Source organism: Cavia porcellus, unplaced genomic scaffold (genome assembly GCF_034190915.1).
Source record: "Cavia porcellus strain 051 isolate PalLab524CR breed Dunkin Hartley unplaced genomic scaffold, mCavPor4.1 scaffold_5, whole genome shotgun sequence".
Classification (NCBI taxonomy): domain Eukaryota; kingdom Metazoa; phylum Chordata; class Mammalia; order Rodentia; family Caviidae; genus Cavia; species Cavia porcellus.
In genome coordinates, this window is record NW_026947488.1 from 49,909,800 (window position 1) to 49,935,953 (window position 26,154).

General features: G+C 43.9%; 2 protein-coding genes across 6 annotated transcripts in view; one reads left to right on the forward strand and one right to left on the reverse strand.

Moving 5' to 3' along the window:
• The window catches only part of Vps16 (VPS16 core subunit of CORVET and HOPS complexes), a 25,031-nt gene extending 20,909 nt beyond the window's left edge, over positions 1-4,122 (reverse strand). For both annotated transcript variants that reach the window (XM_023560224.2, XM_003476625.5), the window contains exon 1: positions 3,943-4,122. In XM_023560224.2, the coding sequence (XP_023415992.1) occupies positions 3,943-3,995 (53 nt within the window). In that variant the 5' untranslated portion in view covers positions 3,996-4,122. The remainder of the gene's footprint in view (positions 1-3,942) is intronic.
• On the forward strand, positions 3,595-9,235 carry Pced1a (PC-esterase domain containing 1A). Of its 4 annotated transcripts, none has more exons than XM_063248785.1 (8): positions 3,595-3,912; positions 4,867-5,011; positions 5,511-5,590; positions 5,699-5,937; positions 6,027-6,177; positions 6,264-6,510; positions 8,275-8,550; positions 8,851-9,235. In XM_063248785.1, the coding sequence occupies exons 2-8, from the start codon at positions 4,888-4,890 to the stop codon at positions 9,096-9,098; spliced, it is 1,365 nt and encodes a 454-aa protein (XP_063104855.1). In that variant the 5' UTR covers positions 3,595-3,912; positions 4,867-4,887; the 3' UTR covers positions 9,099-9,235. The 4 variants fall into 4 exon arrangements, with proteins under 4 accessions (XP_063104855.1, XP_063104854.1, XP_023415993.1 ...); XM_063248784.1 differs by lacking the exon at positions 3,595-3,912 and adding an exon at positions 4,361-4,547; XM_023560225.2 differs by lacking the exon at positions 3,595-3,912 and adding an exon at positions 4,572-4,685.
• The last annotated feature ends 16,919 nt before the right edge of the window (positions 9,236-26,154 follow it).

Below are 26,154 nucleotides of genomic sequence, written 5' to 3' on the forward strand. Positions count from 1 at the left end.
CAACTTGTTCCCCCTATTAGCACCAGAAGGAAGCATACTAGCATACTATAAATCAAATCATATCAGTCCTTTCCATTAGGACTCACTGATTTATGATTCCAATTGTTTCTCAAATAAAGGTGGTCTGAGTCTCTACAGGGTACAACCCTTAAGTCAAGGACAGCTGTCTTATCTCATGTCCTGGTCCCACCCATATATTCTCTGCTGTATCTCACTCCTTGCACCTAAATCTACTTGTCCCCTTGATTGCCATTATCATTTCTTTCAGGAAGTCTTTATCTTGACACCTCCTACAGTCTGTTATACATACGCTCTCCTTTATTACATATTCCTACACCTCAGAGCGATTATCCTTTTTTTTTTCCCCTTTCTGAGACAGGGTCTTGTTAAGTAGTTCAGGCCGGCTTTCAGCTTGCTGTGTAATCCAGGTTGGTCTCAACTTGCAATAATCCTCCCGCCTCAGCCTCCCGAGTGCTGGGAATACAGGCATGTACCACCATGACCAGCTGCATATTGTTTATCTTTCATAATAAAAATGTGAGTGAGTGGGTATCCACTGTTTCACTTGCTAGCTGTAAGACTTACGAGGAAAGAGTCCACATCTGTTTTATCATTCAACACACATATAGTCTGGCAAAGGGTTGGGCCAAATTAACTAATAAGATTAGGTCAAGTTGCATTTTTATGACAAAAACAACTTTTGGAGTTGCGTAAGAACAGCTGCCATTTTTCCCTGATTTCTCAAATTTAGTGAGTTGTCCAGAAGACAACCTTCAATGCAAAATAAATAAATACATAAATAAATCTTTAATAGAAGTGAGTGTGCTAGTCACAGTGTGCGGTGACATTCATAGACAATTTTTTTTTTTTTTTTTTTGGTTCCAGGAATTGAAGTCACAACCGTGTGCTTGCCAGATAAGCACTTATACTGCTGACCTAAATCCCTGCGGACAATTCTTTGATTTGATGAAGCTCTTTGAAGTTGAGAGATCACTTAATTGTACATGCTATCTCTTTTTGTGTGACTATGTGGACATAGGTTATTTCAGTATAGAGGTAAAAATTAACCTAGATATGTGAGACCTGTCAATTGCCTTTTAAAAAAAGATTCATTTGTCATTCTCTAGAAGAAATTAAAATGTAAATACTAGTAGAATTTATAAACTTTGTAATTAAATAATTAAAGTAACAGAGAAATGTTTTACTTAATATAAAAAAAATCTAATTTTGTTTAAACCGATAAAAAACCTGGCATATGGAAGGCTGTACTGACCCAGTTAGTTAAATGTTTATTAACCTTTCTTTTTTCAAGGCTCTATATAAATAAATAAATTGCTTTTCACCCTAAACATGGTTTAGGTTAGCTGACCTTAATTTTAAACCATAAGCTGTTGAACTACAATTAACCTTTCGATTAACTGCCAGTGGTAAATAAGCAGGCAACTGTCTTATTGTAGGAGTAATTCTTGTACTGTTGTACACAGTAAGTACTTAAAAAATATTTGCTGAAGAGAAAAACAATCCTGTCCTGCATATATGACTTGAAATGCAATATTTCCCACCTGTTTATTATTTATCTACTTACTAGAACACAGATTGTCCTAGCTATATACAGATATGAACAAAATCAAACTTCTTCCCTTAAAGCATTTTCATTCTGGTGGAGAAGTAAGAATGTGCTCTTGGTATTTTCCTGTTGGTAGTTGGTTGGCTGGTTTGCTTGTTTATTTGTTTTTTGAGACAGAGTCTTGTCTTGAACTCAAAGCAATCCTTTGCTTTGGCCTCTAGCGTGCTGAGATGACAGGCATTTTTATTTTTGTTTTGTTCTTTTAACAATTATTATCACTTTTTTAATCCAATGTTGAAAATAGCACAGAATTCAACACAATTTTAAACTGGATTCAAATCCTAGTTCCACCACTACGTACTGGCTGTGTTAACTGGCCTCTCTGTAGGCCTTACCTCTTTTTCAGTAACAATAAACATGATACCCACTTTCTGGGATATGAGGCATAAGCAAAGCACTTAGCATAGTGTCTACAAAATAAGTAAGTCTCAATATCTGTTAGTACCTCAGAACATGAATATTCTCCATCAAGGTTTAGACCACAAATCCTTTTTGGCTTTACAGCACAGATAAAGTAGGCTGGCCATTTAGCTCCCAGTCTGTGGCATGCATTCAACACTTACATTCCTTCAAAACTATAGACATAGCTGGAGGTAGTGGCACATGCCTGTAATCCCAGAACTTGGGAGGTTGAGGCAGGAGAACTGTTCCAAGTTCAAAACCAGCCTGGACTACAAAATGAGTTTAATGCCAGCCTTAACTGCATAATAAGACCCTGTCTCAAAAACAAAACAAAACAAATAAAAAATTATAGACATATCCATAATGCTAAACAGGAGCTCTATGGCAATGTGGTCTTCAGTACCATGGTTTAGTAAGTCTGGATAAGCAACGTATATTTTCAGAAGTAACGCAAGGTAATATTTTAGGAAGTGAATGCTATGTCAGATAGCTGGTATACAAACATTAGATCAGTGATGGCAAACCTAGAGCTTTCAATAATACAAACACCTCATTAAGGCATGTGTGCAATAGGTTCACCATTATTGTGCTAGATATTACATTGTGAATCAAAAATTACATTTCATCTAGTGTTGTAGAGTATATTTGTAATCCAAACTACTTTAGAGGCTGAGGCAGGAGGATCCTAAATTGGAAGCCAGTGAGGGCAATTTAGGAAGACCTTGTCTCAAAACAGTAGCTAAAAAAATAAAGGGCTGGAAATGTGGCTCAGTGGTAATGTGTCTGTCTAGCAAGTGGGAAGCCCTGGTTCAACCCCCAGGACCACAAAAGTTTGAATATGTAAGAACAATGTCATCTATGAAATAAGCTCCAGTGCAATATATTTATGATCATTAGTTAACAATCAATGATATTCTTTTTAAAATGCCTTGATCAACAGAGGCACTACTGTAAATATGCACAGGAGATAAATAAGTGCAAAAAACATGTTCTCTGCCCTCAAGAAGCCTGGTTTAGCAGAAGAAACCCATATATTGACATACTGTGCTACACATCACAGATCTTAGCACTTGGCCACGTAAGGCCCAAAGGATACTACCTAGGGGAGGACGTGACAAAGTTGAGAAAAACCTTGAACCAGGTCCGTAAGGATGGGGAAAAAAAATTTTTTTTTTTTGAGATGAACAAGGAACTGCAGGCTAGGACAAACATAGAAAGCCATGAAATACCACGGAATGTTGGGTCCCTGTAATTCTGCGCTACACAGAACACAAACTTTGGGTAAGAGAGAGGCAGATGAGGTTGGAGGTCAATGAGAGGCTGACCTCACAAGTGAGTACTTTATAAAGAAGAGAAGCCATAAAAAAAAAAATCCCAATGAGGGTAATGAGATTCGTTTATACTTCCGAAGATCCGTGGCTTCGTCCTCTGCAACTCCCATCAGAGGGCTGTCCTCTCTCACCAAGGGTCCTCACTCAAACTTCTCCAGCATTCACTGACAACTTGCCCCCTTTCCCACCCTTGGTCAGCACAGTCACCCGGTTCGTGGCGCGATCCCGCCCCACCTCCAAGCGCCTCTGTGGTCTGACTTCGGCAGCACTTTCCGGCAGAAGACTGGGCACTCGCTGTCACCGCAGTGGCCTCCCTCAACGTGATCTGAGCATCCTTCCAGAGGCTGACAGACCTGAGCTTCGGGGTGACCATCGCATTTGCCTCAGTTTCCTACTCTTGTGCGGGGAAAGGCCCCGCTCTTAGATCACAGGCAGCTGAACGTTAAGTAGCAAGCGCTTGGGGAGAACTGGCGCAGGGTGGACCCCCGCAACCCTAGAGACTGGGACTAGCGCCACCGGCTTCGCCGAGAGACGAGCGGGCGAACAAGCGGGGTAAGCCGGACCGCGGGCGGGGCGGCTCACCGGTAAAAGGCAGAATCTCCGAGCGGGTTCCAGTTCGCTGTGTAGCAATCCATGGCTGGTGCAGGCAGCAGCAGGTTAGCTTTGAAGTTAGTTCTGTATACTGCGGCCTTCAGGCCGGCACTTCCGCTTCCGCCCGTCCGGGTCACGTGGCGAGGCCGCCCTAGCGGCCATCACCATTGTGGGCAGCTGCCCTTGGCCCCTGTAGTACCCCTACTCGCACCGACCTTTGCCTGCTGGGGTGGGCCCAGTCCCAGACGCTGCCCGATGCGGCGGCCAACCTTTCTTGTATTTTCCGGCGTTGGGGGTTGCAAAGGGAGGGATATGGGTGACCGGAAGTGGAAACTGTGAGCGTTGTCGCTTTGGGGGCCGAGGCCCGAGGCGCTGTCGGGGCCACTGCGACGCACGCATGGAGAGCAGTGGGCGTCGGGCTGCGCACGGACGGCGAGCCGAGGCGCATGGGTTCTGCGGGGCGGGGGCTCTGCTGAACCAACTGGCCTCGCAGGGTGCGGGAACATGAAGCTTAACCGGGACCCCGCTAGGGGCGAGGCTCATAGTGAGCGGCCCCAGCCTGTTCGCCCGTGAACGGTGCAGAGCCCCGGGACCCGGTAATTGGCGCGAGCGGGCGCGCGCGCGCGCGCATGCGCGGGGTAGCAGCGGGCACATGGCGGGGCGCTGGGTTGTGCCGCGCGGGAAACGTCACGGTTCCCTGCAGGCCTGCTAGCCAGGCAATACCCCGGCCTCAGGTGTGGAGTGTGACCAAGGCCGACGCTGCTATGGGCTTCCTCCTGCCACTGCTACCATGTCCCTGCAGCTCCGAGCATCTCGGGAGGGACTTGCGCAGGTCTCATCTACCCTAGGGCGGGCCCCAGGGCCGACCTGCCCTGTGTCCCCGCCCTCGAGCTGTTTAGTGGCTTCTCCTTGCAGCCCGTTGGTGTCAGCAGCAACATGGTCTTCTGTCTGGAAAACGAGATTCCGTGCCGCCCGCTGCGAAGCGCCATGGTCCACATCCAAGCCTCAGAAGTCCAGCAGCTGCTACACAACAAGTTCGTGGTCATCTTGGGGGACTCCAGTGAGTGCCCCTTCTAGGATGACACGTCCAGTTTTGCTTCTGCAGCGTACTCTGTCTGCACCTTTTGTGTCCATCTGAGATCCTGAGGTCCTTAGTCTGTTCCAGTCCAGTAGATTTTCCCTTCTTCTTATTCTGTACATCTTCCACAGGTGTGCTGACTGATGCAGCCCTTGTACTTTTTAGCCTAACCTTGCGTAGCTTCTTTTTCTTCTTTCACAATCCCCATAATTTCCCTAAAAGCTGTGGATTGTGTTGTGTGATTTCTGGATGATTTGGCCAACTTAATTCTGCCAGGTGATTTTGGTCACTGTATACTAAGTTGACAGAGACACAAGGAATGGGTAGTGCCAACGTTTTTTAACTTCACCTATCTCCCTTTTTGAGGCAACACACCAAGCTGGTGTTTGTCAGCCCAGCCCTCAGAAAGATGGGAGACTTGGACTGGAAGATGGGATGGGATAAGATTTGTTTCAAACTTGGGATCTCTGTCTTCTTACAGTCCAGAGAGCTGTATATAAGGACCTGGTGCTTCTGCTTCAGAAAGACTCACTGCTCACAGTTGCCCAGTTGAAAGCCAAGGTGAGGGAAGCTTGGCAGCCATGCAAGTGGTGGATGGGTACAGCCCCTGGCCTGGCAGGGTCCACCACCCTGGCATGGGTCTGACCAGCGGGGTCGGGGGGTGGGCAGGGGGAGCTGAGCTTTGAACAGGACCAGCTGGTGGCTGGGGGCCAGCTGGGTGAGCTGCACAACGGGACACAGTATCGTGAAGTCCGCCAGTTCTGCTCGGGTTCTGGCCATCACCTTGTACGCTTCTACTTCCTCACCCGAGTTTACTCCGAGTACCTGGAGGATGTCCTGGAGGAGCTGACATATGGGCCTGCCCCGGACCTGGTGATCATCAACTCTTGCCTTTGGGATCTCTCCAGGTTAGCGTGGGAGAGAGGGAAATTCTGATTAGAAGTAGAGGTATGGCTCTACCCTGGTGCTCCTATCCACTGTATGTGTTACCCAATAGGTATGGCCGCTGCTCAATGGAGAGCTACCGAGAGAACTTGGAACGAGTGTTCGTACGCATGGACCAGGTGTTGCCAGACTCCTGTCTGCTGGTGTGGAACATGGCAATGCCCCTGGGGGAGCGTGTCACTGGGGGTTTCCTACTGCCAGAGGCAAGTGACAGGTCCCCTTGGACAGGGGATGGGACAGCTGGCTGGTAGGTAGAGGATCCTCTTAGAAGCTGCATTTTTCTACTCAGCTCCAGCCCCTCGCAGCCACATTGCGACGGGATGTGGTTGAGGGGAACTTCTACAGTGCTACCCTGGCTGGTGACCACTACTTCGATGTTTTGGATCTTCACTTTCATTTCCGGCATGCAGTACAGCACCGTCATCGAGATGGTGTCCACTGGGACCAACATGCACACCGTCACCTCTCACACTTGCTTCTGACCCATGTGGCCGATGCCTGGGGTGTGGAGCTGCCTAAGCGGGACCATCCCCCTGGTGAGCCCTACCACAGAGGGGGCGGGAAGTGATGCAGAGGGCCCTCAGAGCACAGGACTTAGGAACAGAACCCAACAGAGGTGCTCATGAAGGCTAGGGGTCCCTTGAAGGACTGTTGGGGCTTTTGAGTTCTTTTTCCTCAGTTCCTAGGGAGAGTTAGGTCACAGGAGTAAAAGTGTAGTCCAAGTTCCAGGTCTTCACAGTCTAGCCTTTTTTGTACATGAGTGAGTTTAACATAAGTATTGATTGCAGAAGGAAAGTGTCAAAAGACCTAACCAATGGATGAACAGAAAATGGGGTACTCCTAGGTAGGCACAAGTATGGGGACAGAAATGGAGAGAAGGAGTTCTGGACAGTATGGAGAGACAGGGAACTCATCAGCTAGGGGACTAAGGAGTGCACAGTCAACCAGAAGGTTGTTGAGCAGGGACATAATGTAACCTTAATGTAGGGTCCAAAAGGTCAGTCTCATAGAGCGGGGCCCAGTGACAACTTTCCCTGGGCTCCTCAGTTCAGCCTGAATGTCCCAGTGCTTGTGACTGCAGCTTAGTGCACCTCAGCTAGGCCCCTCTCTGGTCACTGGTGGAGACTTCTGGGTCCCAGTTCTCTGGGGGCACTGCTCTTCACACCTCTGCTGTAGAGTATTCATTTCCTTGTTAAACTCTCAGTCCTCGCCTCTCACAAAGCGGGCATTGTGGCAGGTTATTTTTATATCTGCCTGTCCCCAAAGGACAAGGGTCCTGCCTCATTTTTCCACAATTCACCCCTTTCAGACCTGTGTGTAGCACAGTCACTGTACATATACTGCCAGCTGGATAGTATTTGTTGAATCGGAGGCGTGAGTCATTTTAGTAGTTGTTGTAGCACTAGAAAGCGTGGTTCCATTTTCTTTTTTAATTGAAACAATGGATTCCCCACAAAGGAAAGGATGTGAAGCTAGTTTATGGTGGCTCAAGTCTCTGAGTCCAATTTGGTGCTATGGAAATTTAAGAACATGAGAAAGAGTCGATTTGGGTGGGAGCTTGCATGGGTGAATTTGGTTAGGGAGGATGTGTTTGAGCTACCATGGAAATAGTAGATCTGGAGTCAGCCATTCCCTGTAGAGTTGGAAGTGGAGGGCATGAGTGTGAACTGTGAAGGAGAAAGCAGAATAATGCTCACGCTTTGGATTGGCAGGGAAGAGGGGCTGATGGCGGAAAACAAAAGAAGATGAAGGTAGAGGCACTTTCAGGGAGGACCAAGGCTATTGGTAATGTCACATGACCATGGGGAGGAAAGGGCATTGTTAAATTTGTCAGTGAGTGGTTATGTATAGCAGGAAAAGCATTGAAGATTGAAGGCGTGGAGTGGAGTCAGAACATGCAGTGAGTGCTTGCTAAGGGATGGAGATGGATGGGGCAAACATCCTTCTAGAAGTTTGGGATAAAGGGAACTAGTAGAAGGGAGGGTGGGGGTCTTTATATTTGCCTAGAGGGAGGAGTTGGGGAGAGGAAAGCTAAAGATACAGGAAGTAAACAAAGAGAATAGACTCAGGAGGGGAGCATGAGGTCAGAACAAAGGTAGATGTGAGAGGAAAGAAGGAAGGAACACACTTTGGGCTTGGCCTCAAATGAGAGGGCCTGAGAAGTGGGAAGAAGGCCCAGTGTGCTGTGGCCTAGTGGCTCTACTCTCCAAGAGGATGGAGTAGAGCTCTGGAAGTGTGCTTCACTGGCATTCATGGCACCTGGTACCTAGGCCTACCTAAAACAATCATCCCGTTCCTAGACCCATGGATTGAGGACTGGCCAGAGATGGATCATCAGTTCCAGGGAAGCCATAGGCAGCCCCCAGACTTCGGGGAGCAACTGGCCTTGCCCCCACCCCCACCCCCTCCTTTACCCCCTCCTATGTCTTTTTCCTACCCTCTTCCACAGCCTTCACCACCTCCCTTGTTCCCACCCTTGCCCCAGGATGCCCCTTTCTACCCAGGCCAGCCCTTCCCACCCCAGGAATTCTTCAGTTATAATCCAATGGAAGACTTCTCGATGCCTCTCAATTTAGGTATGTGCTTCTGCAGTCTTCTCTTACACCCTTCCCAGCCTTTGCCCATTCCTCCTGAGCCCAGCCTCTCAGCTGAGGTGTGCTGAGAGGAGCTGGGTGAATGTCATTCTTCTTGGATTAACTTTGGAACAGCTTCTGGGACTCAGCTCACTGACTGTCACAGGTCCCCAGTCAGGAGGCAGGGGAGGTGGGGCTCCCATTGTGCAGACAGGGAACCCTAAGCCCAGGGATACCCTGCAGGAGCAGAGTTGCACTCACCCTGCTCAGAAGCCCACTCAGTAATGACTGCTTCTCTTGTAGGGTGTGGCCCTGGAGTGAACTTTGCACCTAGCCCCCTGCCACCTCCAGTTCCTGGCTCTGTCTCCCACGGTCAGCACCGGGGCCCAGTGGTCCACCGGGGGATGCCACGCTGTGTTCTCAATAGCCCCTACCATGTGCCAAGGTTGGGGGTGCCCAGCAGGCAGCGACTCAGGCACTCAGACAGATTGATCCACACATACAAACTGGACAGGCGGGGACATACCCATTCAGGAACATGGCCAGGCTAGATGGGATTTGGGGCTGGAGTTGGATGTGCCAGTGGTCCTGCAGGCCTAGCTGGCACACAGGTACTGGGCCAGGGTGTCTGCCTGGCACTATTCTTGTCCATTGCTGATACCAATAAAGGCATGGAAGGACAGACTAATTCCTGTGTAAGAGACTGGGTCTTCTAAGCGATGATCTTGAAAGTTGGGGTGGTTGCCTCTGGACTTTCTCCAATTTTGATGGGGGTTTTGGCTCCACACTATTTAGAAATCATTGTGTGTGCTCTTCTAACATTCACTTCCACCTTGAGCAACATGAGTATACTTAAATGAGATCCTAGGTGGGCTCCCTGTTGTCAAGACCTCTCTGCAACTGGGAAAAATCAAGGGCTGAGTTGGAATTGTCAGTATTTTTTATGGAATTTTGGATCTGGCTAATTCTTATCTGTACCTCCCAGTCACATAGAATGATGTGTATTTTCAGTAGTCATCTCTCCCTGGAGGAAGATACTTAAGCCAGGTGTGGTAGCACTTAACTTGAAATCTCTGCACTCAGGAGGCTGAGGCAGGGGCATTGCTATGAGTTCAAGATTAGCCTGAACTACACAGTAAAATCCTCTTTCAAAAAAAGAAAAAAGACACATACCCTATTTTGCATAATTCTTGGCACACAGAGACATTGAATAAGTGATTGGAACTAAACCAGAAGCTCCCAAATCCAAATGGGACACTGACTAGAGACCCATTATTTACTTGAACAATGTGCAGTGGGAACAAAGGCAAAAGACCAATTCTTTGGTCAGGGAACGCAGGTGGACTAAAGAGGGAGGAATCCAAGGAGGAGGCAGGCCAGGAGTTGTGACGGAGAGGCTGTGCTCAACTCTGTAGAAGTAAAGAAAAGCAGAGCGGGTGCAAGAACTCAGCTTTGACCAGTGGTTCTGACCCTGGGTTTTTGACTGAACTATGGGGACATGGAGGGTAGAGCATGGCAGTAGACTGATAAAGAGATGGGGACAGGAAAGTCAGGTGGCATGAAAACACGTTAAGCTTGAAGTATGCAAGTGCCTGCCTGGCAATTGCCAGATCCTAAGTTAGATTCCTGTACCCCACCAAAAATAGGTTAAAATAAGGATGAGTAAGCGCCTGCCTGGCAAGTGTGAGGTTGTGACTTTGATCCCTGGTACCAAATAAAATAAAATAAGCTTGAGGTAAAATGGATGGAAAGAGGATGGGTGCAGAATTCTTTCATTGGCTTTTCATTCTCGTTAATGAAACCTTGGCAAAGGACATGAATGTCTCACCCAAAAGTAGACAAAAATAGCAGTTCAAGAAGTGTTGATCATGGCTAGGAGTCTATGAGAATGAATGCAAAGGAGGGGAAGTGGTTTACACATAGCGGTGCTGAGAAATGGTAAATATAAGCTTAAAAAACCCCTCGAGAGGTGCCAGTTGAAACTGGAAAAGGTACCAGCATGGTGCCTGAAACAAATAGTGTGACTCCTTTCTTGTTTATACCACTGAAAGGGGACATACAGACATGAGGACAGTTGTGTTTGCAGAGCTGGGGCTATAACCCAGGCCTCATGTGTGCTAGGAACGTGCTATAATGCTGAGCTACATCCGTTTTTTATTTAGAGGTAGGATCTCTAAGTTGCCTTGAATTTTCAGCCTTTCTGCCTCAGCCTCCCAAGTAAGTGGGTTTACAGGCTTCTGTCACCACACCAGGGTGGGAAGCTTAAAAAAAGTTTTTTTAACAGAGATTATAGATTATTTTCTTTGCAAAAATCAATCTTTTTCTTTTCATCAGCAAATGCCACCCTGGAAGCAGCTGTCTTGCATCCAGTTTGCCCACTCCCATGCCTTTCTTGTATGTCTTTGCTTCTCTTTTTTCTGTCCAGACACTTCAATTCCTCTGATTCTGGAGCTTCTCAGTGTTACTGGAGAAAACTATACACATGTTCTGATTTGCAGGAGAAAGTGATGAGTTCCTCAGCCTTGCTGAGCCTTCCCTGTTATGTACTATCCTGTTCTCCAAGAATTTCCTCTCCTAGAATTGTCCTCTTTCCTCCGGAGCCTTTCCAAGGCTTTCCACTTGCTTCTGGAAGTCCTTCCAATTTTAGAACATTCTGGAGGTAGCCTTGAGATGGTGTAGTGTGCTCGGTACCCCTGCATTCTACTGTGGTATTTATAATTCCATCCTATTTGGCTATGTGGCTTGTATCACCTAAGGTGAGCTAGCTAGCTTGCTTGCTTGCTTGCTTGCTTGCTTAAAAGTCAGATTTTTGGGGCGTAGACCTTTGAGACAGGGTCTCGTTCTGGAGTTATGACTGGCCTTGAACTCACTATGTAGCCCAGGCTGGCCTCAAACTCATGATGATCCTCCTGCCTCACAGCCTCCTGATTCTGGAATTACCGGTGTGTGCCACCACACCTGGTTGAGGTGAGGTTTCATAACCTTCACTTCAATGTCCCAATTCTTTTTGACAGTTTTCTCAGGTCTCTGTAATTTTTTTTTTTTTGAGTAAAAAGAAAAAGAAGGTCTCACTCTAGTTGAGGCTGACCTTAAACTCACCATGTAGCCCAAACTGGCCTTGAACTCAGGGCAGTCCTTCGTCCTTCTGCCTCAGTCTCCCACGTTTTGGGATTACAGGCATTCACCACTACACTTGGCATAAAATTCAATGAAACAGTAAATATTCTCTTTAAACTTGAAATGTATCAAGGCATAAAAGAAAATAGAATGTTTTCTTTTTAGTTTGTTGTCATATGAGCATATTGTATAAAAACTAAAAGTTTGACTCCTCTAACTGGGTGCAGTGGTGCATACCTGTAGTCTTTACACTCTAGAAGGCTGAGGCAGGAAGATACCGAGTTCAAACCCAGCCAGGGCAATTTATGAGACCTTGACTCAAAAAAAAGTGTACTCCTCTGTTACGTATTTTATTCAGATGTGACTGGGAAGCAGGAAACTTAAAAATAGTGTCACACAGATCATTCATTTGCATTTAAGGTATTTGCTGAATTTGGTTTTGAGATGCAAAAATAATGAAAATCTGAGGCAGCTAGTACAGAGGTCCACTACTGTCTAGTTAAGCTGCACAAAACTCACACTTTATTGTCTTGAAAAACATTGATAATTCACTACTAACAAGTCATTCAATGAGACAATTTTTTTTTTGTTTAAAAAAATGGATCCAACATTCACTCCTTTGCCATACCAAAATATTTCTAAAAGGAGGTAAAATACACAGGCACTTCAGTTGTGGATGGGGTGGAGTTTGAACCCAAGGCCTTCACACTGAGCGACATGCCCAGCACTTTATTTTGAGGTAGTCTCACTGAGTAGCTACATTGCCCAGGTTGGGTGTAGATTCTGAGGATGATCCTTCTGACCCACCCTTCCTGAGTGCTAGGATTACAGGTGTGCATCACCATGTCTGGCTATTTTCTAGAGGAAAAAATTTTTTAAGAAAACTAAAACTAGCTGGGCATGGTGGTGCACACCTGTAGTCCCAGCACTCCGGAGGCTGAGGTTGAGGCAGGCAGATTGCTGGGAGTTCAAGCCCAGGCTGAACTGTATAATGAGACCCTGTCTCAAAAAAAAAAAAAAAGTAGAACTGGTGGTTTTTTTTTTTGTTTTTGTTTTTGTTTTTGCAAAATAACAAGAAAAAAATTTGATCCAAATTGGAAGTTTCCCAACAAAAAGGTAACTTTTCCTTCTATTACATTATCCAATTCCTTACATAAATTCTTCAGTATGCTGTTGAAGAATATCTAGACATGTAATAGTAAAACTTTCTAATTGCAAGAAAATGAACCTGTCTTTAAAAGTTTATTAAAGTTGGTACAAACCTCACATATTTAAAGCGTATGATAACATATATCTGTGAGATCATCACAAACAGGGTAGCTGAATTTGTCCTCCCACTTGCCCCTTCCCAAAACTTCCTTACATCCTTCTGCTCTTGTCCTTAAGCAATCATTAAAATCGATCTGCTTAAAAAATAAAAAAAAATACTGATCTGCTTTCTGTTACTATAGATCTGTTTTCATATTCTAGAATTTTATATAAGCGTAACCACAGATCGTGGTTGTTTTGTCTTGTTCTGTTTTTTCAGAACTAGGGGTTGAAGCCAGGGCCATTGCACTAAATTGTGTATCTCCAACCCTTTTTTGAGACTGGATCTTGCTAAGTTACCAAGTCATCCAAGCCGGCCTCAGATTGATGACCATCCTGCCTCAGCTTCTCAGAGTGGCAGGATTACAGGAGTGCACACTTTGCCGGACTTCATTCCTTTATTTATTTATTTAGTGGAATTGGAGGTTGGACCCAAAAGCACTCTACCACTCAGTTACACCTCCAGTCCCTGTCCCCCTCTGTTCTGCAGATAGGGTCTTACTAAATTGACCAGGCAGGATTAGAACTTGGAATTCCCCAGCTTCAGCCTCACTAAGTGCTGGGATTACAGGTGAGTCCCACTGTACCTGGTTATTGATCCAGTTTTTAAATTTGATGTGCAGTATTGTAGACCTGAAAAATATTTGTGACAAAAGGGTTTTTTTTGTTTTTTTAAATTTTATTTAAAGAAAGACTAAAAAACAGAAAATAGGTAGAAATAATACATACGTTCAGAGAAAAAAAACAGTTAAATCACTAGTTGATGTTTACATAGTTTTACAAATAGTTGTTCAAAATACAAAAATGGAACATGTAAAGTGGGAATTCAAACAGCGAGACTGCAAACAGTTCTGTTCAACTGTCCAACAAAAACTTAGTAACATGGTTTTCAATCCTATACACTTAAACATACATGCAGTTATCCATATCTTTATTTATGTTTAGATTAAACCAACTAAAGCAGGTTAAATCATTCTGAACAAAGAATAATAGTATTGCTAGATTTCACATGACACTCCGTGATCAGCACTGGATACTGTAGTGTCTTTTTTTAAAAATTTAATTTAAAGAAGGACTAAACAAAACAGAAAATGGGTAGAAATAATACATAATTTCAAAGAAAAAAATAAATCACTGGTTGATATTTACATATTGTCGTTTTACAAATAGTTATTCAAGATACTAAAGTGGAGCAGATAGAGTGGGAATTCAAACAGTGAGATTGCAACCAGTTCTGTTCAACTATCCAATAAAAACTTAGAAATATGGTTATGGTTATCAATCCTATACACTTAAACATACATGCAGCTATACATATCTTCAGTTATGTTGAGATTGAACAAACCCAAACAGGCTAATACCACTCTAAACAAAGAATAATACTATTGCTGGGTTTCACATTATGACACTCCAGGATCAGCACTGGGTATTTTAGGGTCTCTTTTTCTTCAAAGTATCTGTTCATTTCATCATGTGTCATAAGATCAGTTCTCATAAACTTTATAGATTCTACACATACATGAGTCTTAACATGTATTTCTATCCTTTCTATATTAGAGGGAGAAACAAAACAGAGTAAGACAAAACAAATTCCTATAAACGCATGAAACGAAAAAAACATATAAGACCATTGTACAAAGTTCTACCACAGGGGTACAAACAAAGGAACTACAAAGGCTATTCACAGAAATAATTAAGGAAAACTTCCCAAACATAGGAAAAGGAGATGATATTCAGATGTATGAGGCATACAGAACTCCAGCCACCACAACCAAAACAGAGCTGCAGAACTAGTTCCTGTGTTGTCTCTTATCTCCAATAGAATTGACTATAGCATCAGATACAGTATAATTGAATATATCAGTACATAACAGTATTTATAAAAACACAACTTTGTATATAGTATAGAACTTCAAAAACTGGTGGGTATCAAACCAGAGTGTGTATCATAGAGAAATCTTCAGTGTAGTTGCCTATACTCTCAGACTTGATACTATCAATCATAGCAGTTTTGAGTAAAATCTTCTCTGCCCCATTTCTGTTAGGCTCTTGGTTTGCCATCAGTTGTCTGCTTATCTTCTTCATTCTGTTTTCTGCTCCATTCATTGAGGCCTCTCTGCCACTGTTTCTGGAATCCTAGTACTTTTCTCTCTCTCTAGAATGCCCTGAAGTATTCTCTGTAGGGTTGGATTGGTGGTTGCGAATTTCCCAAGTTCCTCTTTGTCTTGGAAGCATCTTGTTTCTCCATTAATTTCTAGAGGCAGTTTAGCAGGGTATATCAATCTGGGATAAAAGTTATTTTCTTTCAGGGCTTGGAATATTTCACTGTAGGCTCTTGACGTGATGGTTTGTGTTGAGAAGTCTGCCGTTACTCTGATGGGCCTTCCTTTATAGGTTATCTGTTTCTTGTCTCTAACAGCTTTTAATATTCTGTTCTTATATTAAATTTCTGGGATCTTGATTATTATATGCCTGGGTGCAGCTCTGTTTTGGTTGTGGTGGCTGGAGTTCTGTATGCCTCATACATCTGAATATCATCTCCTTTTCCTATGTTTGGGAAGTTTTCCTTAATTATTTCTGTGAATAGCCTTTGTAGTTCCTTTGTTTGTACCCCTGCTTCTTCATTCATGTTCTTTATTCTCAAGTTATAGATCCTCTTGTCTTCTAGCCTTTGTATTGTTACTGCTTGTGTCCTTATTTTAAAAAAGTTTTCCCTTTCATAATCCCACATTGCAAAACTGTCTTCCAGTTTGGATAATCTATTCTTAGTTTCTTTCAAGCTGATTTGCCATCTTTCCATAGAGTTTTTAATTTCCTGGTAATCTCTTTGAATCTGCTCCATGTATTCTATATTATGTTCTTCATCAAATGGTTATCTCCTTTGTTTGACTTCCTCCCTTTTTCCATCTGTATCTGCTTGAGGAGTGCTTAGTGTCTCTTTTACTAATCTTATATCTTGCTTTACTTGGCTAAATAATTCACTTTTGAACTCGTCTATGAGGTCCTGAAGATATCTCTTTATGTCCACTGGTGCCGTGTCTGATATTGTATGTTTGCTGTTCTCATTCTCCTTTGTATTTACCTGTCCTGGGTCAGTGTTCTCAGGGTTGGGACCTGGGGACTTTTTGTTGTTGCTTCCTCTTCCCATCTTTTTTGCTTCTTCCAGGAAGTCCCAGTTTCTTTCTTTGTAGGTTACAATTCTTCTGAAATGCGCTGGCTAGATGACCCTTCCCACTGCCATGTGCTAGTGAGTTGCAGACAGGGACTGCATATACTGGTCCCTCCCCTCCGGATTAGTCAAGCTGCTATGGCTTGCACTGTATTACTATGCGCCACTTCCCCTCTGGGGCAGTCAAACTTCTGAAGCTTCACTGGGTTAGTGTGGTTAGTGTGCGCCACCGCTATAGGGACTTGATTTCGGATAACCTATTGGGTCTCAGCCAGGTCACGTGACCCAGGCCTAGCTCACTCCACCAATCCTGTTTGGGAAGGGAACAATGGACTGAAGTCACTGCTGCCCCTTGTACTTGCCAGTCCTGCCCAGTCCCAGAGTCTGCCAGAGGCCCCCTTTCTGTGGAATGGCTCCACTCCCGTCACTCACCACAGGTCGATGCAGGCACCCCACCAACTCAGGTCTCCGTTCAGCTTGCCGCCCCCCAAACTCAGTGTAACTGCACCTCCAGTCTGACAAAAGTTTTGACAGCCAGGTATGGTGGTGCATGCCTGTAATTCCAGGACTCGGGAGGCTGAGGCAGGAGGATCACTGAATTTGAGGGCTGTTTAGACTATATACTGAGTTCAGAGGCAGCTGAACTACATAGTGAGACCTTGTGTCAAACAAACAAAAATAAGTGTTTTGATACTATCCAAAATAGACCATGTTGATCTGAAAGACATATGTTGCTGGTTGTGATAGCACACACCTGTAATCCCAGTACTGTGCAGGCTGGAGCAGGAGAATGAGAGCTTGAGGCCAGCGTGGGCTGCAGAAGTTGTTCATGGCCAGTCTGGACTAACCAGGGAGACTGCCTCAAGCAAGAAATGTTACTAGAGTAAGGCCTCTTCCTTCATAATCCTCCTTTTACTGTGCACATTCTGATTCTCTAGATGATTACATATGGAGTTGCTGTTTAGTCCCCTTTGCTAGCTCCTAATTTACAAGGAACTGATTTTAAGTTCCTACCACTACAAATTGTATGGGTTACTGGAGATTTTTGATAGTAAACCTTTATCCAGTTAAAAAATTTTTTTCCATACTTAGGTTACCAATAGTTTTGAGCATGAAATACATGTTGAAAGACAAAGTTCTTTTTTTGCATTTAGTATGAGCACTGTGTGGTCTTTCTGTTTCATTATGTTTACATGGTGTTATCTTTCTTTCTTTCTTTTTTTTTTTTTTTTGTCTTTTTCCTTTTTATTGGTACCAGGGATCGAACTCACGACTGCCTGCCTGCTTGCAAGGCAGACGCTTATGCTGCTGAGCTAAACTTCCAGCCCCCATCTTTGTTTCTTTTATTAAACCACTTTTTATGTTTGCATATTAAACCAATCCTGTATTCCAAAGAAAAAAGCATCCCAAATCCCTGTTATTTGAGGAATTTGTAACATTTTACAAATAGTTAAAATGTACAAATCCTGAATGTGTGGTTTAATCAACTTTTATGTGTGTGTGTATTCACCACCCATGACAAGACGAACTTTTCCATCATCCCAGAAGGTTCCATTAAGCTCTTTATTAATCTGTACTTCCCCTGAAAGTAACCACTATTCCGAAGTCACCATAGATTATCTCATTTTTGAAGTCATAGAACAAAATCATACAAAATATGCTCCTGTGTTATATTTTCTCGTTTATGTCTTCAGATTTATTCTTGTTGTTGCATCTGTCAGTGGTTTCTTCTTCTTTTTCTTCTTCTATTTCTTTTTCTTCTTTTTTTGAGACAGTTCACTATGCAGTTGAGGTTGGCCTTGATCTTCCTTTGTTATCCCAGGCTGGCCTCAGACTCATAGTAATCCATCTGCCTCAGCCTTCAGAGGGCTGAGATTATAGGCATGCCCCACTACGTCCAGCAGTAGTTACTTTTTATCAGTACTTTTTAATCCATTGGATAAAAGACAACAATTTATCCATCCTCCTATTGGAGTCCATTTGGGTTGTTTTCAGATTTTGGCTATCATGAATAAAGCATCTATGAATAGTTCTGTTTAAGTCTTTTGGTGGACTGATGCATTCATTTCTGTTGAAGTAGGATTGTTGGGTCATAAATTATGTAAATAATGCTAGTAGATGCTATCACTAATCTCCAAAGTAGTTATGAATTTACACTTAGTTGACATTGTTTCCTTTCAGTCTGTCCACTAATTTGTTTGTGGAGTCTCTCCTTTTTCTCTTGTTTCATCAGACCTGGTATTTGCATCTCTGTTTCTCATTTTGTTTTGCATGGAAAATTTCTGGAAAGAAGAGGAAATACCATCTTTTATCATTTTCTTTTGTTTATTTTTATTCTATTATTATTAACTGTGCAGCCTCTTTTTTTTTGGAACCAGGGATCAAACTCATGACCTTGCACTTGCCAGGCAGGTGCTTATGCCATTGAGCTAACCTAGCAGCCCACCTCTTTCCTTTTTAAAAGCAGGGTATTCTGGTGTGGTGGCACGTACCTGTAATCTCAACTTTCAGGAGGCTGAGACAAGAGAATAACTGCTTCAATCCGAGGCCAGTCTGGGCTACAAAGTGAGTTTGAAGGCCAGGCTGAACTATATAGCAAGACCCTGTCTCAAATACAAAAACAACAAACAGGTGAGAAAAACCAGGAATGTGTACTGGGCATGTAGTTTGTAGTGGAGCCCTCGCCTAGCATCTGTGAGACCCTGGATTCCATCCCTTACACCACAAGAAAAAAAGAAAGGAATACAAGTTTGATCTACTTTAAAATCAATTAATATAATTTATCACACTATCAGACTAAAAAATAAAAGTGTTATTTCAGTAAATGCAGAAAAGTTATTTTATAAAATCTAGTGTCGGGTTGGGTATTTAGCTCTGCGGCTGAAGTACTTGCCTTAGATAAGCATGAGGTCGTGAGTTTGATCCCCAGTGCTAAAAAAAAAATAAAAAGTAAAATCTGGTGTCCATTCCCAATAAAAGCTGTCTGCAAAGTAGAAATAGAAGGAAACATTTTTATTTTGATACAAGGCAGCTGTGAAGAAAAGCTCAATTGTTCCAGCAAAGGTTCTTAAAGGTTAGAAAACCATATACTTAGTCTGGGTATGGTGGTCATGCCTATAATCCCAGCACTCAAGAGGCTGAGGCAGGAAAATCCCCACTAGTTGAATGCCAGCCTGATTTAGTGAGTTCAAAACCAGTCTGAACTACATAGACCTTGTCTCAACAAAACAAAACAAAACAAATCTAAGAGCCAAATACTTCCCCACCTACGATCAGAAATAGCACTCTCACCATTTCTGTTCAGTGTTACACTAGGAAGTCCCAACCACTACATGGCAGACACAAAAAATATAAATACATACACATTTACCAGAAGTAAAACTTTTTATTGATAGACAGCAAGATTGTAGAAAATCTAATGGAATCTATAAAAAAGGTACAAGAATTGTAAGTGAATTTAACAATTATTAATGTGTACATGGTCATGCTTATGATATAGGGTCAATATACAAATTTCTCTGTCCCAGCAATGAACAATCAGAAGCAGAAAAAACAAACCAATTTACAATAACAACAATAAGCATTTAGGGTAAATGTGACAAAAGACTTAAAAGGTCTGTACACTGATAACTACACAATATTGCTGAGAAAAGTTAAAGACCTAAACAAGGGAATAGTCTTTGACTAAGGATTAGATGTGGGCCAGACATATTAAGAAGTCATTTTTCTCCATACTAATTTATACATTGAATATAGTCACTGCTGTGTCCAGCACAGCTCTTAAGATTCGAGGGAGTGGGAATCAATGGGAGGACAAAGAAATGAAGATACAAGTCAAAATACAGAAAGTTAAGGTCAAGTGGAGCCCTCTCTAGAATGGGAGGTAGGGAACTGCTCCATCACCTCGGCAGGACACCCCTCTGCCTCCCAACCTTTTTGCTTGCATTGCCTCAGGCACCTGATGTTCCTGGGACTGTACAGTTTGTTCACGCAGCTCTCCTCTAGAGCTCTTTGTTCTAGGGACCAGCCTTGCTGCAGCCCAGTACCTGTGATCCATTTCCAAGTTTAGCTGCTCCCTGCAAATCATAGTAAAAATTCTGAGTTTTCTAGAGATTAATAAACTGATTCTAAAGCTCATATGAAAACAGAAGGTCTAGAATAGCCAATTTTGCATAGATAATATGGCCAAGTGGCCTAAATTGATGAATTTAGAATAGCCAATTTCAAGTCTTACGGTAAAGCTACAGTCAGGATATGGCATGGCCATAAAGATAAATATAAATAGCCCAGTGGAGAAGATTCCAGAAGTAAAACTGCACAAATATGGACAAATGAGCTTCAGTGACGGTGCAAAAGATACTCTTCCAAAAACAGTGCTGGGCCAGGCATGATGCTGTAAACCTGTAATCCCAGTACTTGAGAGGCTGAGGCAGGGTTGTGCTGCAAGTCTGAGGGCAGCCTGGGCTACACAGTAAGTTCGAGGCCCACCTCACTACATAGTGACACCCTATCTCAGGAAGAAGAAGGAGAAGAAGAAGGAGAGGAGGAGGAGAAAGATGAAGAGGATGAAGAGGAAGAAGAAGAAGAAAAAAGTGCTGAAACAAAATTCACATGAAAATAAATTTGAATTCATAATGCAAAGCATATACAAAAAAATTAGCTCCAAATAGATTTTAGAAGCCAGGCATGGTGGCATATGCCTGTAATCTCAGTACTTGGGAGGCAGAGAGATCATTGCATGTTCCAGACCAGCCTGGGCTGCAAAGTGAGCTCAAGGCCAGCCTGAACTGCTCAGTGAGACCTTGTCTTAGACAAAAAAAGAATAAAACAAAAAATAGATCTTATACCTACATATAAAACCTAAAATTAAACCTAGAAGGAAACAGAGGAAAAGAGTTTGGGCCTTGGAGTTGGCAAAGATTTCCTAGATAAAGCCAACAAAAGCACAATCTAATAAAAGAAAAATGTAGTGGAAGTATGATGGCACACACTTTTAATTTTGGGAGAGAGACAGGAGGATTGAAAGTTTGAGCCTAGCCTGGGCAACTAAGGATTTAGCAATACCCTGTCTCAAAATTTTAAAACATAAAGGGCTGAGGATGTGGCTCAATGTAGAGGCCCTGAGTTCAAACCTTACTATTGCACAAAAAGTTGTACTTCATTAAATACTTGTATTCTGCAAGGGACACTGTTAAGAACAAGAGAATGCAAACTATAGACTGGGAGAAAGTATTTTCACATGGTTCGTATGACAAAAGATTTAATCTAGAATAATGAACACTCAAAACGTAAGTTAAAAGGCTGCAAGCTATTTGAATACTTAAGAGGAGATATAGATTGTAAATAAGCACATGAAAAGATGTCCAATACCTTGAGCCTTTACCGAAATGCAAATTAAAACCATGAGTGATTGGGGCTGGGGATTTAGCTCAGTGGCATAAGCGCCTGCCTTGCAAGCAGGCAGTCGTGAGTTCGATCCTCGGTACCGATAAAAAGGAAAAAGACAAAAAAAAAAAAAAACAAAAAACATGAGTGATCACTACCATCCATAGGAATAGCTATTATTAAAAAAGACTAGTCATGCCAAGTGTTGGTAAGGATGCAGAACTGCTAGAGTGAAGGTCAAATGGTGTAACCATTTTGGAAATGCATTTGACAGTTTCTTTAAAAGTTCAATATATGCCTACTGTATGATAGTTGGTTAATTCTTAGATATTTGCCCAAGAAAAATTAAACCATATGTTTATAAAAAGACGTATAATGTTCACAGCAGTATTATGTGTAACAGCTAAAAACTAAAACTTGGATGTCCACCAATCAATGAATGGATAAAAAAATGTTGGTATACCATACAGTGTAATATTACTCAGCTATTAAATAGTGAACTGTTGGTACATACAACATGAATTTCCTGTGTTTTGTTTTCAGGAGTAGACATTTTTTTTCCAGATGATTATGGACTAAAATGTAGTAGACATTTTAAAGACAGGTCAAGCTAGGAATAGTGGTGCACATGTGTAATCTAGCACTCAGGATATTGAGGCAGGAGAATCACTGCTGAGTTTGAGGTCAGCCTGGCTTACACAGTGAGTTCAAGGTCATACTGAACTCCATAGCAAGACACTGTCTCAAAAAACCCACAAAAATAAACAGCAAAACATAAAAACATAGACCAGGAAATATGGTGGAAACATGTTAAATCAAGTATTTTTATTAGTAGTAGTACTGGGGATTGAACTTGGGTATTATATCATACATGTCAGGCAAGTGCTCTAAGACTGAGTGATTTGCAGACCTCACAGTCCTCATTTATTTTAGTGGGGCTGGAGATTGAATCCACTGCCTTTACATTGAACTATATTCCCACCCCTTTTATTTTCTGAAACAAGGTCTCCCTATTTGTCCAGGAGGCAGGACTCAATCTTGTGATCATCCTGCCTCAGCCGCCCAGAGTGCTGGGATTACAGGTTATGCCATGCCTGGCCTGGCACTGTTTTTCAAGAGCTTCTTTTGCACCTTCCCCAAAGGTGCGGCCAGTTCTCTCCCAGGATTCTCCTGAGTTCTGTCTTCAAAGCTCTGGGTCCCTGGCTTGGGGACCCAAGCTGGAGATTTGAGGGAAGGAGAGAGGAGACAACGAAACTGGCATCGGTGATGACTGTGGGTCCAAGATGCCTCTCCCTGGTCCCAAGTCCTGCCCCTCGTCCTGAGTGTTGGCTCCTGCCTTCCTCCCTGCTCCAGTCAAGCCAGAGACCTCTCCAGGAGACGACCTTTCACCTTCGGTGGTCACCTGCACTGCACACAGCGATCCCGGGGACTTTGACGCCTCAGGCCTCTGGCACCTTCCCTGTGTGAGTGGCCATGGTTCTCCGATCCTGGGCTGGGCTTGGGATCCTGCCGACCTGACCTCGAGTGTCCTGACGCCACGCAGAGATCTCACCACCGCCATCTGCCCGCAGCCCCACCCTGGCTGCGGGCCGGTGAGGTGGTCCCTTCCTCCCCGCCCACCGCGCTCATCTAGGCCGCATCAGTGTCCCTCCCCGACCCCATCCCTCCCCTGGTCCTCAGGCGGCCTCTGTCCGGATGATCCGTTTCCTCTCTTCTCGCGGTGGGCGCTGACCTCTTGGTTCCAAGAGCCTCATCATCGCCCACTCTCATCCTTTCCTACCTGGACAAGGCCTCCCTTACTTTCACTCGCTCACCCTGAATTTGGGGATGTGCGCCCCCTCCCGGCTTCCCTCGGTCAGCTGTTGCCAGGCCTTTTTCTGGGGACCCCTGTCCTTCTGGGGGGGGGGGGGGGCACTGTTGCTCCATCTCAAGAGGTGCCCCCAGCAGCAGCTCCCCTCCCCCGATGCTGCTCTTTCCTGTCTGCTCCTGCTCCTGGCTCTCTGTTTCTTGCAGAGGGAAGTACTATTTACTGGGCATCCCCAATCTCCTCCAGGGCTCCTCAGGATTCCCAGTGTAGATGTGAGCTACCGTGAATCCCTCTCCAGATGCTCGGCCCCTCCTGGCTCACACTTTATTTTATTTATTTATTTGTCTTTTTGAGACAGGGTCTCGCTATGCAGTTCAGGCTGGCCTTGAGTTCACTTTGTAGCTCAGGCTGGTCTTGAACTCGCAACGATCCTCCTGCCTTAGCCTCCTGAGTGCTGGGATTACAGGCGAGAGCCACCACGCCCGGCTGTTACACTTTCTCTGAGTTAAGGAACTGAGCTCCTTATGATCAGATTATTTTTCTGCTAGACCAAAGGATTACTAGACCTCCCTCCAAAACATCAGATAAGGCTGTGGAGTGGGTGGGGTTGGACGGCAAACGCTATCCACCCAGAGGCCAGGTCACATAGGCCAGTGGGACAGCTCTTGCATATTGGCCCACACCGGAAAGGCTTGAAACTGCTTCATTCCCTCGGGTCTGTTTTCCCCAGCAAGCATGGTTAAACCTTTTAACTTTAAGTGGATAACTTTGTCTACATTAAAAAGTTTCAGAAATTACATTGATATCACATTTGTTCTCTTCAAGGTCTCTTGCTTTATTATCTCTGTACCCCACTGCCATTTGTTTGTCCCTAGCTGTCCAGGCCATTTGATTTCTTTTTTTGTGTGTGTTCTTGAAAAAAAATTAAATTAAATCTCACTGGCTTGGTATGCATTTTAAATTTGTACAAAGGAAATTGTTTTATCTTCTGCTTCTAGTAACTGTGCTACATTTTTTTGTGCTAAAATTTTGAAGACTGATCCATGTAGCTTTTGTCCTTTTAACTGTTGCCTCTTTATCTGCCGTGTTTTATGTTTCACCATTCTCATCTCCCTACCCCCACCAGAAGTATCCACAAACAGGCCCTGTGCAATGTTTCTCAAGCATTAGTGTACACACATATCACCCAGGGAATCTTGATAAAATACAGGCTCTGATTCTGATGCAGCAGGTCTGCGCAGGGTCTTAGACTCTGCATTTCTTCTTCTCCTTCTTTTTCTTTTCTTTTTTCTTCCTTTTCACTTTTTTTCTTTTTTTTTTTTTTTTTTTGAGACAGTGTTTTTCTGTGTAACTCAGGTTGGGCTGGAATTTGGTGTGTAGCCCAGGCTGATCTCAGATTTGTACTCCTTCTGGCTTAGCCTGTCAAAGGCTGAGAATACAGGCCTGTGCCACCACATCTGGATGAAACTACAGTTCTAAACAGGTCCCTGAGGATGTCTTCTGCTGGTTCTGAGACCAGATTCTGAGAAGAAAAGCCCCATAGATCTCTGCTTTCCATCTGGCTGCACTACCCCCTACCCTACACAGAAGCAGCAGGAGGGACCAAGGTAGGTATTTACATGTGGGAAGGAAGCTTCCTTTTTTTATTTTTTGTTTGTTTGACATAGGGTCTCATTGTATAGTTCAGGCTGCCCCTGAACTCTATGTAGCCTAGGCTGGCCTCGAACTTGCAGCTGTCCTCCTACCTCAGCCTTCTGAGTGCTGGGATGATAGGTGTGTGCCACCATGCCTGACTAGGAGGCCTTCTTGTTCCTGCCCATATCCTATCCCCTAGGGCATATGATCTAGGCCCAGACTTCCTGTCTCTCTGTATTGGAATGACCCTCGTCTCCAGAGTGATGATACTAGTTAGTCATGCATGGTCAGAGTCAGTGAAGGATCCAGGCCAGGTATCCTGGTTTCCATCCACCCCATAAGCCTCAGTGCATAAGACATCGATATAGGTTTGACTCCTGATCTGCCTAGGGCTGGGTCTAATCTCTGACAGAAGTTTTGAGAATAAGGGAAGCCATAGTTTTCATTTAGGTTGTTGTCTTTCCTCTAGGCCCCATGACCATTCCCTTTAGTAGCCTGTTAGGGGGACTGGGATCCAGATAGCCTGGCTTTGCCACTGGCAAGTGCTATACTAAGCTACTTTTAGAGACTGCTCATCTCTAAAATGGGGTAGTTACAATATATTATGTGTAGCTAGGAGTCCATTTGATCACTTCACCTGCATGTCAGCAGCTCCACAGAAGCCAAAGACAGGTGTCTTTGTCTTTGTTTTACTCACGAAGAAAATGAGATTCAGGAAGATTTAGTTTTCCACCAAGACCAGGGAGCTAGAAAGTGACAATGCTGGGGTTTGGACTGAGCCTCAACAAGTATACTATTCTAACCATGAAGCTATGCCACCTCCATGTCCTATCTTGCCTTCACAACCAGGACATATTGCAGGCAGAACTACAAAAAACAAAACAAAACAACAACACAACAAACCCAGGAAGGAAGGACTTGATCCTTGAGTGTCAGGCACTGAAGCTAACGGCATCCAACCAGTGTGACATGCAGGGTTGTAAAACTCAAGCAAATGGGTTTTGGCCAAAATGAACTATGGTTCTAGGAATTAAGTCTCTAGGAGCTGAGTATTTAGATGGTAGGAGAAAGAGGCCTTGGACCTAGAGCATCAGAAACAACAATTTTGGGGTTAGATACAAAGTGGGGGTCAGGGTCAGGCAGGAATTGGGAAGGGTCAGGGATTGGGAGGAGACAGGAAAGGATG

Excerpts from the sequence above, each read along its gene's own strand:
- Pced1a (XM_023560225.2), top strand. The coding sequence starts at position 4,581 with ATGCGCGGGGTAGCAGCGGGCACATGGCGGGGCGCTGGGTTGTGCCGC. Across the intron at positions 5,591-5,698 it reads TTGCCCAGTTGAAAGCCAAG|GGGGAGCTGAGCTTTGAACA; the intron begins GTGAGGGAAGCT and ends GGGGGTGGGCAG. Across the intron at positions 8,551-8,850 it reads CTCGATGCCTCTCAATTTAG|GGTGTGGCCCTGGAGTGAAC; the intron begins GTATGTGCTTCT and ends CTTCTCTTGTAG.